The sequence below is a fragment of the Tursiops truncatus genome, chromosome 10, assembly GCF_011762595.2.
Source record: "Tursiops truncatus isolate mTurTru1 chromosome 10, mTurTru1.mat.Y, whole genome shotgun sequence".
Classification (NCBI taxonomy): Eukaryota; Metazoa; Chordata; class Mammalia; order Artiodactyla; family Delphinidae; genus Tursiops; species Tursiops truncatus.
Window position 1 is genome coordinate 71,953,403 of NC_047043.1, and position 17,089 is coordinate 71,970,491.

Here is a 17,089-nt window from a genome sequence, read left to right on the forward strand (position 1 = left end):
TTTCTGTGTCAGATAGAGGGAAATAGAGGACTACTTGTCAGGCACCAAACTTTTCTGCATAATATAATCCACCTGGGGAGCTTTAAAAAATCCTGATGCCCAGGCTGCATTCATGCCAGTTAAATCAGAATATCTGTGGATTGGATTCCTAATTTGTAAAGCTCCCCTAGAGATTCTAATTGCCACCGAGTTTGAAAACCACAGTTAGAACTTGCTACTTGCAGTGTGGTCCTTTGACAGCAGCACTGGCATCACTGGGAGCTTGTCAGTAATGCAGGATTTAGGCCCCAGCCTAAACCTAGGATCAGGATGTGGTTTTAACAAGGTTGCCATGTGGTTTGCATGCATACTTAAAGTTTGAGAAGCCTTGTCCTAGAATGTACCTGCCATCTTCTAATGGAAGTGCCTGTAAGAAAAATGCGTTTCTAGAATGCAATCAAGTGAAGGAAAGTTAATTTCACACTCACATTTACTGTAAGTAACAATGAATTGTTACAAGGCTTGCATCCTTCCCCCACTTGTTTCTCGGTTCACGTAGGAGAAAAGGGGCTCCCAGGACAGCTCGCATTCTTTCAGAGTAGATCTTGCTTGGCTTTCAATTCACCATGCTTTATTTACCTCACTTGTTCTCAGAATTCAGATCATGGGCCTTCTGGATTGACTTTTTTTTTTTTTTTTTTTAATTTATTTATTTTTGGCTGAGTTGGGTCTTCGTTGCGGTGCGCGGGCTTCTCATTGTGGTGGCTTCTCTTGTTGCGGAGCACGGGCTCCAGGCATGTGGGCTTCAGTAGTTGTGGCATGCGGGCTCAGTAGTTGTGGCTCGCGGGCCCTAGAGCTGAGGCTCAATGGTTGTGGCACACAGGCCTAGTTGCTCCATGGCATGTGGGATCTTCCCGAAGCAGGGCTCGAACCTGTGTCCCCTGCATTGGCAGGTGGATTCTTAACCACTGCGCCACCAGGGAAGTCCCTGGATTGACTTTTATCAAATCAGTCCCAACCCAGCCCTCTTCATTGGTTTGTCCACATTTTTTCCTGAGGGTGTCTGCTAATGTTCTCCCAGGGCAAGTGTCAAGGTGTAGTGCACACATGATGATGCCATTCATTCCATAAACCTTGACTGTCTGCTCTGCCTATGCCATGTGCTGGGTGCAGGGCTGGGTGTTGGGGTGCAGGTGTGAAGAAGATGTGCTTCCTGTTCTCAGGGAGCTTATACCGGAAGTACCTTGAGTTGCCAGGGGTCAGAGCTAGCAGGGATCTTGGAGCAGACGTATCAAAACTAACCCTCCCGTTTTATTTTTTAATGTTATTTTTTGTTGTTGTTTTCCTTCCGGTTTTATTGAGATATAATTGATATACAGCACTGTATAAGTTTAAGGTGTACAGCATAATGATTTGACTTACATACATTGTGAAATGATTATCACAGTAAGTTTAGTGAACATCTCTCATCTCATACAGATGCAAAATTAAATAGAAAAAAATTTTTTCCTTGTGATGAGAACTCTTAGGATCTACTCTCTTGTTAAATTTCATATATAATGTACAGCATTGTTAATTATAATTATCATGTTGTGTATTACATCCCTAGTACTTATTTATCTTATAAGTGGAAGTTTGTACCTTTTGGCCACCTTCATTCAATTCCCCATCCCCCTATCCCCCCTAGCCCCCACCTCTGGTAACCACAAATCTGATCTCTTTTTCTATGAGTTTGTTTGTTTTTGAAGAATAATTGACCTACAATACTATGTTAGTTCCTGTTACACACATTGTGATTTGATGTTTCTATACATTTCAAAATAATCATCATGAAAAGTTGATGATGTCAACTTACAATATGTCACCATACAAAGATATTACATAGTTATTGACTGTATCCATCCATGTGGTTGCAAATTTCATTCTTTTTTGTGGCTGATTAATATTCCATTGTGACTCTTAGATTGCTTCCATATCTTGGCTATTGTAAATAATGCCACAATGAACATGGGGGTGCATATATTTTTTTCTAATTTTCATTTTCATTTTCTTCTGATATATACCCAGGAGTGGAATTGCTGAATCATATGGTAGTTCTACTTTTAAGTTTTTGAGGAACCTCCATATCATTTTCCATAGTGGCTGCACCACGTTACATTCTCACCAGCAGTGCACAAGGGTTCTCTTTTCTCCACATCTTTACCAACACTTGATTTTTATTTGTGGTCTTTTTGATGATAGCCCTTCTGATGGGTATGAGGTGATACCTCATTGTGGTTTTGATTTGCATTTCCGTGATGGTTAGTAGTGTTGAGCATCTTTTCATATGCCTGTTGGCCATCTGTATGTTGTCTTTGGAAAAATGTCTATTCAAGTACTCTGCCCATTTTTTAATAGGGTTGTTTGGTTTTTTGATGTTGAGTTGTATGAGTTCTTTGTATATTTTGGATATTAACCACTTGTCAGCCATATTTTTTGCAAATATGTTCTCCCATTCAGTAGATAGCCTTTTTGTTTTGTTCATGGTTTCCTTTGCTGTGCAAAAGCTTTTAAGTTTGATTAGGTCCCATTTGTTGGTTTTTGCTTTCTGTTTTTCCCTTGCCTGAGGAGACATAACCAAAAAAATATCACTAAGACCAGTGTCAAAGAGCTTACCACCTATGTTTTCTTCTAGGAGTTTTATGGTTTTAGGTCTTATTTTACGTCTTTAATCCATTTTTTAGTTTATTTTTGTATATGATGTGAGAGAGTAGCCAGTTTGGTTCTATTGCATGTAGCTGTCTAGTTTTCCCAGTACCATTTATTGAAGAGGCTGCCTTTTCTCCATAGTGTATTCTTGCCTCCTTTGTCGTGGATTAACTGCTTATAGAAGTATGGGTTCATTTCTGGGTTCTCTCTTCTGTTCCTTTGTTCTCTGTATATGCATGTGCATGTGTGCACGTGCATGTCAATACCATACTGTTCTGATTACTGTAACTCTGTAGTATACTTTGAAATCAGGAGCATGATACTTCCAGCTTGTTCTTCTTTCTCAAGATTGTTTTGGCTATTCAAGATCTTTTGTGTTTCCGTACAAATTTAGAATTATTTCTTCTAGCTCTGTGAAAAATGCCAGCGGTATTTGATAGGGATTGCACTGAATCTGTAAATTGCCTTGGGTAGTACAGTCATTTTAGCAATACTAATTCTTCCAATCCATGAACATGGTATATCTTTCCATCTGTTTGTGTCCTCTTCAATTTCTTTCATTAGTGTCTTAGCGTTTACGAAGTACAGGTCTTTTACCTCTTTAGTTGGACTTATTCCTAGGTATTTTATTCTTTTTGATGTGATTGTAAATGGAATTGTTTTCTTACTTTTTCTTTCTGATAGTGTGTTGTTAGTACACAGAAATGCAACCAGCTTCTGTATATTAATTTTGTATCCTGCAACTTAACCGAGCTCATTGATGAGTTCCAGGAGAACCCTCTCGTTTTATACATGAGTGGCCCCCCCCAAGAAGGGCCTTACCTAGGGTTGCACATTTGTATGATTGTACAAGTGTCCAGTGTCTGAATGTTTCCCAGTTGAAATGCTCCTCAACCCCTGGAAGGTTGTCTGATCCCTGTATTTCCTTCTATTGTACGTCTCTCACATGCTGCTCTTGTCCTGATCTTTCCCCTCTCCCAGCATGGCAGACAGTTAGGAGTCCAAAGCAGATGTGGGCAGGAGTATAAGAAAATTGTCAGAGGCTCCTGCCAGAACTCAAATGCTCAAGAAGCTGCTGCTATTTAGAGGGCACAGTCCTGATGTAAAGGGATGGATGCTGTTTTCAGAGAAATGCTGATTTATTTCCCCCTTTGCATGAAATGTCAGAACTTGTCTTTCCTCTATGCTGACTCACCAGCAGCCTCAGGAAAGGGAAACCCAGGCCGCCTCCTCCACACCATCTTAACTGAGCCATTCCCCGAAAAGCCAGACAGACTTGTTCAGGTTTCCCAAAACTTACAGCGTGGCTCCCTGCACACCTCACACTTCTGGCACTTCCCTAAGCAGAGCCAGTTTCCCTTTAATGTGGATAATGTCTCTACCTCTCATCAGTTTCCAAATGGTCTGTGCTCACCACCCGGCTTCACTGCAGCAGGATTTGAATTCTGCATTCAAATGTGGCCGAAATCACCATGCTCACATTCCTGCCTGTTGCTCTGACTGAGCCCAGAGGTGCTTTGTTGGAGGGGAACTGTTGATAACAGCCGTTCCCCAGGAGATGGGTGACTAGGAGCTCGGAGGACATCAGCAGCTGCCTCGTCTCCTCCCTGGGTCCCCAGCTTGGGATTGCTGGTCCCTTTTTTCTTTTTCGTATGTTTTCCTTATGACCAAATTCACAGAAGGGAAATAGGTCCTTGGTGCTTTGTTGAGGGCAGGTTTTGGGGTGTTCATTTGAATTAGAAAGTCTAATTGAGGGCCAGCTACTGTACAGGGAAAACAGGTGTCTCCCGGTCATGAGGGGTTTGTGTTGGGAAACACAGGCATGCACGCACACACACACCACCTTATTCATCTTGTTAGCAAGGTGCTTCACTGCACTGTAGCCGTCTTTGCCCGGTAAACGACTCCGTAAGGAAGCTTTTAATGTCCACGCAGAAGTCACTTGGACCAGAAATCAAGAGGCCTGTGTCCTGGTCCCAGCTTTTTTATTAGCAGCATCTCCACTCTGTAGGCCTTGAGGTCCCAACCTATAACACAGGAGGTGGGGGTGGGGACAGTGGACCAGGTAGTGTCGAAGCTCTCTTCTAGTCCTAAAAGCCCAGGAATCCTGTGAACAGGTCAGATAGTAGAGGACTCCAAGATGAAGGGAAGGAGGGAGTGAGAGAGGGATTAGGCAGGAGGGGAGGTTGGGAGGGAAGATGAGATTATATTCAGAACAAGAGCAGGATGCTTCAGAGAGGCTGGAGGCCCACATCCGCTTTGCAGGCCGCTGCAATATCACATGCTGTAGTAGTTTGGGGTATCTGGAGCCTAGTTGTGGGATGGGAGGAGTCAGTGTTTATTCCCTTTAGTCATCCCACGGGGCTGGGATCTAGGACGTCAAAGGCTGCACACAGTGGGGGCAGCTGGTACGTTCTGAGCTGAGAAGTCTGAGCTCTGAGGGAAGCACAGGATGGACTTGAAGGCATCGCTCTGCATTTCCTGTCTGGGGCTTGTTTATCAGCAACTACCGAGCATGCAGCTTTTCCCATGTGTCAGTGCTAGAGAAATGGAGGGCAAATGCCTTCCTTTTCATGGATTTCGTGTTCTAATGGGAGGGAGTGTCCACATCCATTGAACATGTATTGAACCCTTAGTTCTTACTTCATCAGCTATTTATTGTGTACCTACTATGTGCCAGGTGCTACGAATACAGCACCGAGGAATGAATAGTCTCCTAATCCCATGCCCACCCCATGGCACTTCTGCAGGGAGATTGACAGGTGAAGACTGTGGCAGGTTAAAAATATGGCAGCACCTTGAGGGTGGGGGTCAGGGTGCAGATGATCCAGATCTGAAGATGGAGGAAGGCTTCCCAGAAGAGGTGATACCTACATAGAGATCTGCGGGGTGAGTAGAAGTTAGCCAGGCCAAGAGGCAAGGGCCAGTGCTCCCAGAGAGAAAGAAGTATTTTCGTATGGCTGTGGGCTCTGCCCTGTTAAGTTATTTCTTTCCAGCCAGAGTTCACAGTCTAGTGGAAGACAGTAGCCCTAATGTGAGACAGGATCCCATAGAAGAGGGACACGTGTAGCACCGAAGTGTGCAGAGGAGGGAAGAAGGGAGGGAGTCCCGGCTAGGGGAGCAGCAAATGTGGGCTAAGCCTCAAAGGATAGATGGATAGGAATAGAAAATGCCAAGGGGTGGAGGTAGACCAGTCTTCAGGGGCCTTGGCAGGCAAATCTCAGTGAAAAGAGTGTGAGGCTCATACACTGTGGGGGGTAGAGACAGAAGGGTAAGGTAGAGCCACAGCTAGAAGCTTGGTCTTGATTTGGGAAGGAAATGGGGCCCCAATAAGGGCTTCTTAGCAGAGGAGTAGATGTTTAGGTTGGAAGTGTGTTACCTGAATCTGGGGAGAGAAGGGATTAATATCGGGAGCATGGTAGTCCTGTGATTTACTGACAATAAATCATAGTTCAGAGGAAAGAAAATGTCCTGTCTACAATTCCCTGACCCCAAAGGTAAAAAAAGCTATTTTCTAGTCCTTAATTTGCCAGTAACAAATCTACCATATTCCACTTGCTCACAGCTGTTTCACCCATTCCTAAAACAATGTATAATACATAGTAGCGTACAGTAAACATTGTGGAATAATGATATTGTGGGGAATTATGAGTCACTGTTAGTTTTGAACCAATTGTCCTTTACAGTCTCTGAGAATGACATTGTATCCCATTTAGAAAATTATTTTTCATAATCCTCCTCAAAGTTGTTATGATTTTCACGTAAAAGAATATCTTTTTAAGCAGTTTATGTTCAAGTTATTTTGGAAATACTAAAAGCATTTTATATCCGCATTACTTATAGAGGAGGTTCAGAGTTCCCAGTGTCGGTTATAAAAATTCATCTGCTTCTTCCACTCCGAACCTCTCCAAATGTGTTGTCACATTGGAGTAGTTAAAACAAATGTAAATGGAGTCTGTTCTGTGTCTGTCATCTCATGTTCTCTTTTGTGTGGACAACACTGACACTTTACATATTGAGTCAGTAAGATTGTTTTCTTCCCCAAACTTCAATTCATAATGTACTGTAAAATATATCAAAATGATATTGTTTGCCTAGTTCTCGGCGTAGTTAATTCCAGACTAGGTCATTTTGACACATGGAAAACATTTCTGCTAAATCCCTCGTGCCTGGGATGTAACTAATGCTAGGCAGAGGTGCAGTTCCACAGTGAATTTGCAGGATTGCTCTTTGCTTTCAGGGATCCAGTGTGGCTTCATTCACTCACTACATTGAGGGAAAATAGCAAATTATAGATGTTGCTTTTTGCAGGAAATGTAAAAACACAGTTATTCTGATAATTTCCTTATACAGTGAACTTTAAAGAACTTCCTCTTTTCATTGTCTTCTTAGAAGGGGGAAACGTTCTCATGATAAATAAACACAAAGAGAAGGGTGGATTTTTTTCCAGTAAACAGGCATACGGTAATTTCCCACCGTAGAACCATATTGTTGCTGTACATGGATGTTTTTCTAAAACACTGGCTTTTATTTCCAGTATGTATATATTTAAGGCTAATCGCTTCTTTGTTGGTGAAAGCTATAATTTCATGAGGAATGAAGGCGGGATAAATATCACTTGGAGCAACATTTCATGCTCTTCCAAGCTGAGCTTACAATACGCTTTGAGTTTTGTGCTCGGGTTGTTGTCTGGTGCATATATTGAATTCTTGGGTTAAGCCAACTAGTTTGCATATTTTAGATCTTCCAGTATAAGTAATTATTCCACTAGTAGTTACTTTCTTTTCTTTACTAAACCTTTTATTTTGGAGTAATTTTAGATGTACAGAAAAAATGGCAGTGATAGTACAGAGTTTCCGTATACCCCTCACCCGTTTTCCCCTAATGTTAACATCTTATGTAAGCATGGCACATCTGTCAAAACTAAGGAATTAGCATTGGTACATTACTCTTAACTATAGTTTTATTCAGATTTCACTAGCTTTTCCATTAATGATCTTACTCTATTCCAGGATCCAGTCTAGAATCCCACATTTTATTTAGTCTGTGTTCATTTTTTTATAATTAAGTTTTTCAAGAAGGTCATAGACCATAAGAATTTCATTTGCAAGAATAATATTTTAAGCATATGGCACTTTCCTGATAGTGTTTGACTAATGAGTTTCTAAAATATCTTTGCAGAGATTGCCTTACAACAGGTTTCCATGTTCTTCCGATCAGAACCAAAGTGGGAGGTGGTGGAACCATTGAAAGACATAGGTGAGAAACCGCCATGCCCATTTTGTTAAGAAAGATCAGAGAACTGGGTTCTTTGTCATGCTTCCTTATGAGTATCCCAAGAAAGTTTTTATGCAGGTGAAATGCATAAGAAATGCAGGTGATTTCTTTTTCTTTTTGCCTCCGTACGGTTTTAGGATGCAGTCCTTAACTTTTATTACTTAATGAATCTTGGTTAAAGCTCCATCTGAAGATTTGGATGGTAGTAACTAATAGTTTCAGAACCATCATTCATTCTTGTTTTACCTTTTTCACTAAATCTAAACTGAAGTGCTGTTTTCCCTTTTCCATGAGTAGAGTAATTTCTTTGCTTTTTTTTTTTTTTAGTTCAGCTTTTACCATGTCACTATTACCAGATAGTTTTTTAATGGTGCCTATATAGCTATGAATAATATTTCCAAAATTAATTTTTATTAATTACTTGGTCACCAAAACATATCGGTGTAAAATCATGTAGCTATAAACACATCTCTGCTTTTATGACAGGTTGGAGGATAAGGAAGAAATATTTCTTGATGAAGATTAAAAATCAGCCAAAGGAGCGGCTAGTGTTAAGCTGGGTAAGCTGTAGCTTTTTTTGCTTCAGGCTCATTTCAAGGACTTCAGATGGGTTTATGAAAGCAGATATTGACAAGAGAATTACAAAATTGTATTGTGCTCCTGAGTGATGTAAAGGCCTCCTTAGTCACACATCAAAGGAGAGTCATTTTAAGTCACTTTTTTATGCATTTGGTAGTATCGATGTGATTATGTTTGATCAACTAGTAAACATTTGGAAAAAATACAAACAGTTTAAAATAGTTCTCTGTAACCTCTTTAGGGTTGACAGTTGGGCAGTTTGTTTTAAAGAAGATACTTGGGTAATACTTTGTTTTATCTATCACTTTGAGAGTTCTAGTGATACACTTGATTAATGGAATTAGGTAAGATTACAGTTAAGTCCTAGTATTTGTATGTTTATATGCTGTCTCTCCAAAAAGGCAGTGAGACAGCAAGAAGTAATGTGGTTTTCATCTTTGGTTTACAGTTAGATATTTGGACAGATTAAAAAAAAGGGAAAGACTCGGGAAGTCCCTGGCGGTCCAGTGGTTAGGACTCCCACACTTCCATTGCAGGGGGCACAGGCTCAATCCCTGGTCGGGGAACTAAGATCCTGCAAGACATGTGGCGCTGCCAAAAAAAAAAAAAAAGAAAGAAACATGAAAAAAAGAAAAAAAGGAAAGACTTAAAAGGAGTTTTTCTTTTGATGACCAAGACAGCACCCTGATATTTCTTCCCATGTTTGCAGGCTGACCTTGGTCCTGACAAGTATCTGTCAGATAAAGATTTTCAGTATCTAATCAAACTTCTGCCATCCTGTTTGGTGAGTACAAGTCCTTCTGTTATTCTTGGTGCTGATGAGAGATTCACAGTGTTTTCTCATGAGTGACCATGGACAGAAGAGCCGGAAATAGTCTCTAGGCTTGAGAATGGAGAGGTACAGTGGATTTCATTTCAGACTGAGAGATCTCGGGGCTACTCCCATAGATCAGAGGCCATTTAAATGACATTCATGACCTCTAGACAATCCATGACACATGTGGTAATGTAAATGTAGTTTTTGTGTTTTAAGCAAATACCAGAAGAGGAAAGCAGCCACTTCTCTGAGCCTCTTGTTCTTGGTAAGGACGTTTGTATCAGTGAATTGAAAGAGCTCTTTCCAGCCTGAGAAAACAGAACTGATACAGTTTTAGGTAAACTGCATGAAGAATTCTAATCGAAGGCTTTCAGTGGAAAGAATGTCATAAGTGTATTTCAAAATATATGCAGAAATTTTTAAGGAAAAGAGTAATCTGGCCAGAAAATTGAGTTAGTGTTGATGTTCTTTATCTGTTTTATGCATGAGGTTGTGGGACCCTTGAATGAGCACAATTAATCTGACCTGTCCAGTTGGGTTGGCAAGTTCATTCTTCTTTTTTTTTTAAGTTTTTTTTTTTTTGGCTGTGTTGGGTCTTCATTGCTGCACACGGGCTTTCTCTAGTTGTGGCGAGTGGGGTCTGCCCTTCATTGCAGTGCGCGGGCTTCTCATTGTGGTGGCTTCTCGTGTTGCGGACCGTGGGCTCTAGACATGAGGGCTTCAGTAGTTGTGGCATGTGGGCTCAGTAGTTGCGGCATGCGGGCTCTAGGGTGCACGGGCTTCAGTAGTTGCAGCTCAAGGGCTGTAGAGCACAGGCTCAGTAGTTGTGGTGCACGGGCTTCGTTGCTCCGTGGCATGTGGGATCTTCCCGGACCCAGGCATCAAACCTGTGTGCCCTGCATTGGCAGGGGGATTCTTAACCACTGCGCCACGTGGGAAGTCCTGGCAAGTTCATTCTTGAAGATAGAGTGTCTTGTCAGGCTAGCAAAACCAAGCTTTTAATGAGGTGTGATGCCTGGCCAAAAAACAAGTGCTGTGGTCTTTGAGTTTGATTAGTTGTGTCACACAGGCTGTGAACACCTAATTCTAAATTTCTTGGAATGGATGTGCTTTTTAAAAAGAAGATAGTGCAGGACTTCTCTGGTGGTCCAGTGGTTAAGACTCCGCACTTCCGCTGCAGGGGGCATGGGTTCAGTCCCCGGTTGGGGGAACTAAGATCCTGCATGCCATGTGGCATGGCGAAAACAAACAAACAAACAAAAGTAAATAAATAAAAAGATGGTGCATATTAATTACAGAAACTCAGAAAACACAGATAAGCAAAAGTAAAATAAAACTTGCCCATAATTCCAACCAACCAGAAGTATGAACCAAAATGTCCAGTTGTTACTTTTCTAGAATTTTATATGATTATATTTGAAAAATTATATAGATGTTGTTTTAAAACCTGATTTTTTGTTGTTGTTAATGGTATACCATGAACATCTTTTACTGTTAATAAATATAGTATAATATCATTATTACTGGCCGCGTTAGAATTATCCTTGGCTCCACCTCAATTCACTCAGCTAATCTATTAGACACTTGGATCACTTCTAGTTTTTTGCTCTTATTAAAAAAAAAAAAAGCCATAGTGAACAATTTTGGCTAAACATTTGTACCCTTCCTTAATTATTTTTATAAGATAAATAGCTAGAATTAATAAGTAATTGAAGGAGATTTTTTGAGACTATATAAATAGCCTGTTTTTTATCAAATCCACTGGTTTTAGCATTCATAGAGATTTTCTAATTCCATCATTCCTCTTCTATTTATTAGTTGGCATTCTACTGTAAGGAATAGCTTCCTCTTCTCTCTTCTTTGTCTGTTTAAATCAATATGGACTCAAGGACTTTTATTGTATTCATTGGGTTTCATTTTGAGGTGATGAAAATGTTCTAAAATTAGATTTTGTGATAGTTGCACAGTTCTGAGTGTACTGAAAACCATTGAGTTCACTTTATAATGGGATGTGAATTATATTTAATAAAGCCATTAAAATATCAGCAGCAGTCGCTTCGCTGTGATAATCAGGAGAAACTTCATGATTAATTTACTATATTTCACTGGGCACACCCTTCCATCCCCTGACGCACTCAGTCCCTGCTCATCAAGTCCTTGCACAGCCCAGCTCCCAAGGGTTTAAATGCTCATGGTACTCCTTTGAGCTAATGGACACTGTAATACCTGAAGCCAGTTGGTCCATGTAACCAAAATTCCAGGTCACGTGAGGACTTTTCTTTCGGTCATTAAACAATTTGTCTTACTCCCCACCCCGCTTTGTCGACATCCATTGCACACTCCAGTAGAGGGACAGGAAGATTCATGCTAGCTGCCCTGGAAAAGGGCCATAATGCCGAAAGAAGGCTGCTGTTGCTTGTTTCCTGGCTGTTAAACTCCCAGGCTTGTCACTAAACAGCAGTGTGAAATGTTAGGCAAAGCTGTGAGTGAAGACACATTTATCCTTGTTCCCACTTGCTGTTCTAGGATTTGGCTGTATTTCTTACCAATTTACAGAGGCAGAATATTAAAACCACTGTTCCAAAAATGCAGACTTTCTCTCTCTTGCACCACACTTTTGTCTGAACTGTGAGACTACTCGGACCAAAGCAGGCACCTTCACTTGGAGAGCTTAGCTCATCATTTATCCACTTCCTTTTGTCACTATAGTTCACCTTCCTTCTCTCATCTAAAAAATGAATTACTAGTTGGCCATCTAATAACTTGAAAATGCCACGTGTTCCGGGAATATTCTGCATTTATGTGCAATTAAACTATCGAGCTGGTACTTGACTCTGCATAACCAGATCCTGGATCTAAAAGGAATGTAGATGCTGATGCAGATAAACGTGAATTTCTTTTTTGTTTTGGCAGCACCCTTACATCTATCGTGTTACCTTTGCCACAGCTAACGAATCCTCAGCATTGCTAATTAGAATGTTTAATGAAAAAGGAACTTTGAAGGACCTGATCTACAAGGTACTTGTGGTGCAAATTCATGGTCATAAAGAAGTTCTCAAGTCCCTTAAGAACCTGTTATTCATACTTGATCCCTAGGCTTCCAGAAGCTAGGCCCTGAGGATTTAATTTTAATTTTATTTGGAATTAATTTTTATCTTAGCAATAGAAACTACCCAATTTGGCTAAAGAGCATTCCTTTCTCCACATGAGGGAAGGTTGAACATTACATGATTATATCCATTACATTGTAGGCTGCTCTTAGGTCCGTTTTAAAGTTTATGACTTTGACTTAACAAAGCAATGTTGAACTATCTCAATAAAGCTGTAAAAAAATTTTAAAAAAATACTGAGAAGCTTTACAAACTTATAGAAAAAGAGGTCAGATTTGTGGTCCCCAGAGGTGGGGAGGGGGGTGGTGAGGGGGAAGTGGAAGAAGGCTGTCAAAAGGTATAAACTCACAGCTGTAAGATAAGTAATATAAATAAGTACTAGAGATGTAGTATACAACATGATAACTGTAATTAACACTTCTGTATGTTAAAAAAAAAAAGCAATACTGAAGAATTCTAACAGTATACAAGACTTCGGCGTCTTCACTGGACTAGAGAAAGGCTGGAACCCAGGTCAGCCTCTTTCTATTAACTGTGCAGACTGCTGTATTTAAGAGCCCACATCCTGCCAGCTGGACTCATCTGGTGTCCCCCAGCCTCTTAGCGTCCTGCCTGTTCAGGGAGGCCGTGTGTAGAATTCAACCAGTCTCCTGCCTTCTTATGCGCTCTTTGTTCCTTTCCAAAGGCAAAACCAAAAGACCCATTCCTAAGGAAGTACTGCAACCCTAAGAAGATTCAAGGCCTTGAACTTCAGCAAATAAAAACATATGGGCGGCAAATATTAGAGGTAAGAGTTATTTAATTTTGGTGTAAGTTGCATTGGAATTTCACCCAGCCTCACCATACTCTTTTGGGAAAGTTCTCAGGCAATATCCAAAGTAGTTTAAGTTGTCTGATGGCTTATAAACTGGAGACATTGTCATATTTTATCCCAAAAAGCAAATATTTGAGACTAAGGCAGTAATTTAGATCAACAAAGTTCCAAAAGCTTAGCTATTGGAAATTCCTAAGTTAGTGTCTGATTTAAGAACTTTATTGTGTAAGTACCAACTTTTGTGTTATTTTCGGTTGATCTTTATCTTGGTGCCAAGATAAGACAGCTATCTTGTTCAGTTTTTTTCTAGTAATCTCCCCAGTGACCAGTTTGGTTTTGTTTCAAAATATATTGACTGAAAAAGCAAAGTTTAACCTGTCTTGTATCTGAATGAGTTGGGGGGTGGAGAATGTGACCTCTACCTAGTTTTTAATAGGTACTAAAGTTTCTCCATGACAAGGGATTCCCTTATGGGCATCTTCATGCTTCCAACGTGATGCTGGAAGGGGACGCTTGCCGGCTGCTGGACCTTGAGAATTCCTTGTTGGGCCTTCCTTCCTTCTACCGATCTTATTTCTCACAATTCAGGAAAATCAATGTAAGTTGCTGAAAGTCATGAAACAGTAGGTTTATATTTAGGTGTAAATTATCCCCATGGCAGGATGCATGATCTGTCACTGTAAGAGATATGCACTAAGCAGTGACAGGTACAGTTGGGGTAGGCATGCCTGTTGGCGCTGTTCTCCCACAGCACTGCTGTTTCTCCAAGAGGCTAGTTGAGGTGGTGGCTGGGACGAGGAGGGCATAGAACCAGTGACTGGAATACCATGGAGGGTAGGACCAAGACCTTTGGTCAGAGCAATGCTTTGTGAGCTTTTACAGAAGTCTTTGGAATTGGGTCATCACTACCAGTTGTGAGTGGGGTTGCCCCTGGGCCATGTTTCCTAGTGGAAGCCCAGGGCAGGAGGCTTGGGATTCACAAAGCCGAAGCAAAGGCCAAATACGCCACTGCTCTCTTTTCTTCTGCAGACATTGGAGAGTGTGGACGTCCACTGCTTTGGCCACTTACTGTATGAAATGACTTACGGACGACCGCCAGACTCAGTGCCTGTAGACTCCTTCCCTCCTGCACCGTCTATGGCTGTGGGTCAGTATGGGGTGTGGAGGGGGCTTCTGGGCCCTTGTAATGTGCAGAGCTACTCACCCTCTTTCCAGAGTCCAGGGAAGACCCAGAGGAAGTTGCTACGTTCCACAGCCAGAAAGTCTTACTCGTATAAAAGTAATTTGAGTGACTTCCTTAAATGCATTTCCCTGAGAATTCAGATAGCTTGTCTATTTGTCAGGCTACCTGAAACCTCAGGGGACATTTTATAACATGCATTAGAATTTTGGAGGCCAGAGAATGTGAAGAGAAGTATGGCCAGACTGAGTCTGATACAGAAGCAGGAGCCAGGAGCAGGAAAGTTGCAGCCAGTCTTGCGGACTCAGGCAGGTGTCAGGAGTCAGACCAAGGCTGGAGAGAGACCTGCGAGGACAGCCACAGGCTAGACACAGGGTAGAGGAGAGCCTGGCAAGCCTAGGGCTAGGAAAGGCAGACAGGAATGCAGATACCTGGCACCAGGATCCAGGAGCTCTTCTAGCATTACTGAGGGGGCTGAAGCGAGTGCAGGGATGAGTGGGCACCTGTAAGAAGAAGGGATGTGGGGACTGATGCAGAGTCATCCGGGGACCCTTTCATCCCCTCCACAGCCAGCTCAGAACTCACTGCCAGAGCAGAGGGAGCGGAGGGCGGGGCAGGTCTTGGACCACTGTGCCTTCCAGGCATGTGGGGCAACCTTCCACCAGTGTTAGTTTTGTATCAAATGAGATGGTTCCAGAGAACAGGCCCCGAGACTTCTTTGGGTTGAGTTTGAACAGAACAGCTGACACTGAACAGTTACCTGCAAGTAGAAAAATCTGGCTGCTTTTGTTTACATCATCCAGGGTGTGGGATGGTGCGATACTAACAGTTGGCATTTCGTGTAATGGTTTTGACTAAAAGCAGGCAAGCAGAGAAATGTCACTCAGGTTCAGAATTTTACTTCTGTGTAGTGTTTACTTCTCTTTTCAGAGAGCAAACATATTTATGGATGATATCTTGAATCCCTCCTCCAGTTATCTCTGGAATATATTTAGCTTTCTGTCAGCATGTGGTTCCTGAACCATTTCTTTTGAGGCGTCAGTAGTGTCAGTGTTGCCAGCATCCCCCTCCCCGGCACGTATGCCATCTGTCTGTGCGTGAAGAGTTTTGACACTGTCCTGATCAGCCCGCAGACAGTTGTTGCAAAGCGGTGTCAAACTTTTCATCACCAAGTGGATTTGCCAGCATGTTCTGTGGAACTAAAATGTGTATCTGTTCATTTCAAGTGGCCGTGTTGGAGTCTACGCTGTCTTGTGAAGCCTGTAAAAATGGCATGCCCACCGTCTCCCGGCTCTTACAGATGCCGTAAGTCAATCCCACACCTTGGCTGTAACCCTCCTAACCGTGTTGACCACTAGCCCAAGTGTCTGGTCCTGGTAGAGACTCAACAGCGTCCCCGCAGAGTCACCGTGACCTGCTTGCTGGTGGTCACTTGCTGCATGATGTCCTGACCTTTCCTTGTGACCTCTCTGCACCACAGCCTGACTGCTGTCTCTTCACATCAATGTCATCTTCACATGTGTCTCTCCCTGTCCATGTTGGCGTTGTATACATGGACTTCCCGCTTGGGAGGTACTGAAGGGGGGCCACCCTGTTTCAGTGCACCGCGTGGCCCACGGCTGTGGCTGCTTCGCTAGCCGCTGGCTGGGGAGGTTCTGGCCTTTCGGAGGAGGGCACCGTGGCTCTGGCCTCCCCTGCACTTGTTTGTTCATTTCCTCACTGGGTAACACATATCTAACGTCTGGTGTGTACCAGGCACTGTGCTGGGGCGTAGAGCTCAGGAGACATTCTCCTTTAAACAGGGTTATGAATATTCAACTGAGGTGGGTGAAATAGTGCTTTGGGGCCTTTCCTTTAGGTATGTTTTCTATTCCTTCATGGAAAGGCAGCAGGGTGGTTAAGAAGCATGTGTCTGAGGTTAGACAGACCTGGGGGTGGGCCCAGCCTTACCACTTCTACCTGGGTGACCTTGGGCAGGTTTCCTAACCTCTGGAAGCTGAATTTCCCCGTCTGTAAGTGGGGACAATAATAGCCCCCACCTCAGAGGGCTGTTGGGAGGATTTATTGCAATGATTCCTAGTACAGTGCCAGTTACTAAAGCAGAGCTTATTAAATGTTAGTTATGCTTACTATTGATTCAGCTCATACTCTGTGCCTTGCGACTTACCCAGTGCTCTGTAAACAGACGTATTTGGGAAACAATTGTATGGGGAAATAAGGCGGGACAGCTTGAGGTACATACAGCCCGAGGTCAGAGGAGGCGGTGATAACTTCAGATTCCTTGTGTTAGGGAAAGTCTACTCCAGCTCCGGCACAGTCCTAGGCCCTGGGGAGGCTGTGATGGACAGAGCGGCCCAAGCCCCCACCATGTGGATGTGACTTCCTAATGTTTGACTGACACTGGTGCCTCCCTCCCCAAACCAGCCACCATTAATAACAGTGTAAACGTGGAAAAATAGATCTAGTCAGGGAAACAAAACAATTTTCACACACACTTTTAGAACATATGCATTTGTAGTTAGGGAACAGCTTGTATCCATGTTAATTTACTTGGGTTTGTAGTCGCACCCCCTGCTCCAAAGCTCTTACATTTTTCTCCCAATCTTCCAGTTCTAAAGTGAAAAGCCACCGCAATGAGAAGCCCG

The 17,089-nt window shown here is 42.4% G+C and overlaps 1 protein-coding gene across 13 annotated transcripts in view; it reads left to right on the forward strand.

Annotated features, from left to right (window-relative positions):
- The window catches only part of PXK (PX domain containing serine/threonine kinase like), a 74,245-nt gene that overhangs the window by 35,679 nt on the left and 21,477 nt on the right, over positions 1-17,089 (forward strand). For 12 of the 13 annotated variants that reach the window (XM_033865194.2, XM_019947530.3, XM_019947531.3 and 9 more), the window contains 8 exons: positions 7,849-7,926; positions 8,431-8,504; positions 9,233-9,307; positions 12,254-12,358; positions 13,136-13,237; positions 13,701-13,862; positions 14,294-14,411; positions 15,671-15,749. In XM_033865194.2, coding sequence (XP_033721085.1) covers positions 7,849-7,926; positions 8,431-8,504; positions 9,233-9,307; positions 12,254-12,358; positions 13,136-13,237; positions 13,701-13,862; positions 14,294-14,411; positions 15,671-15,749 — 793 coding nt within the window. The remainder of the gene's footprint in view (positions 1-7,848; positions 7,927-8,430; positions 8,505-9,232; positions 9,308-12,253; positions 12,359-13,135; positions 13,238-13,700; positions 13,863-14,293; positions 14,412-15,670; positions 15,750-17,089) is intronic. The other variant, XM_019947527.3, reaches the window with a different exon arrangement.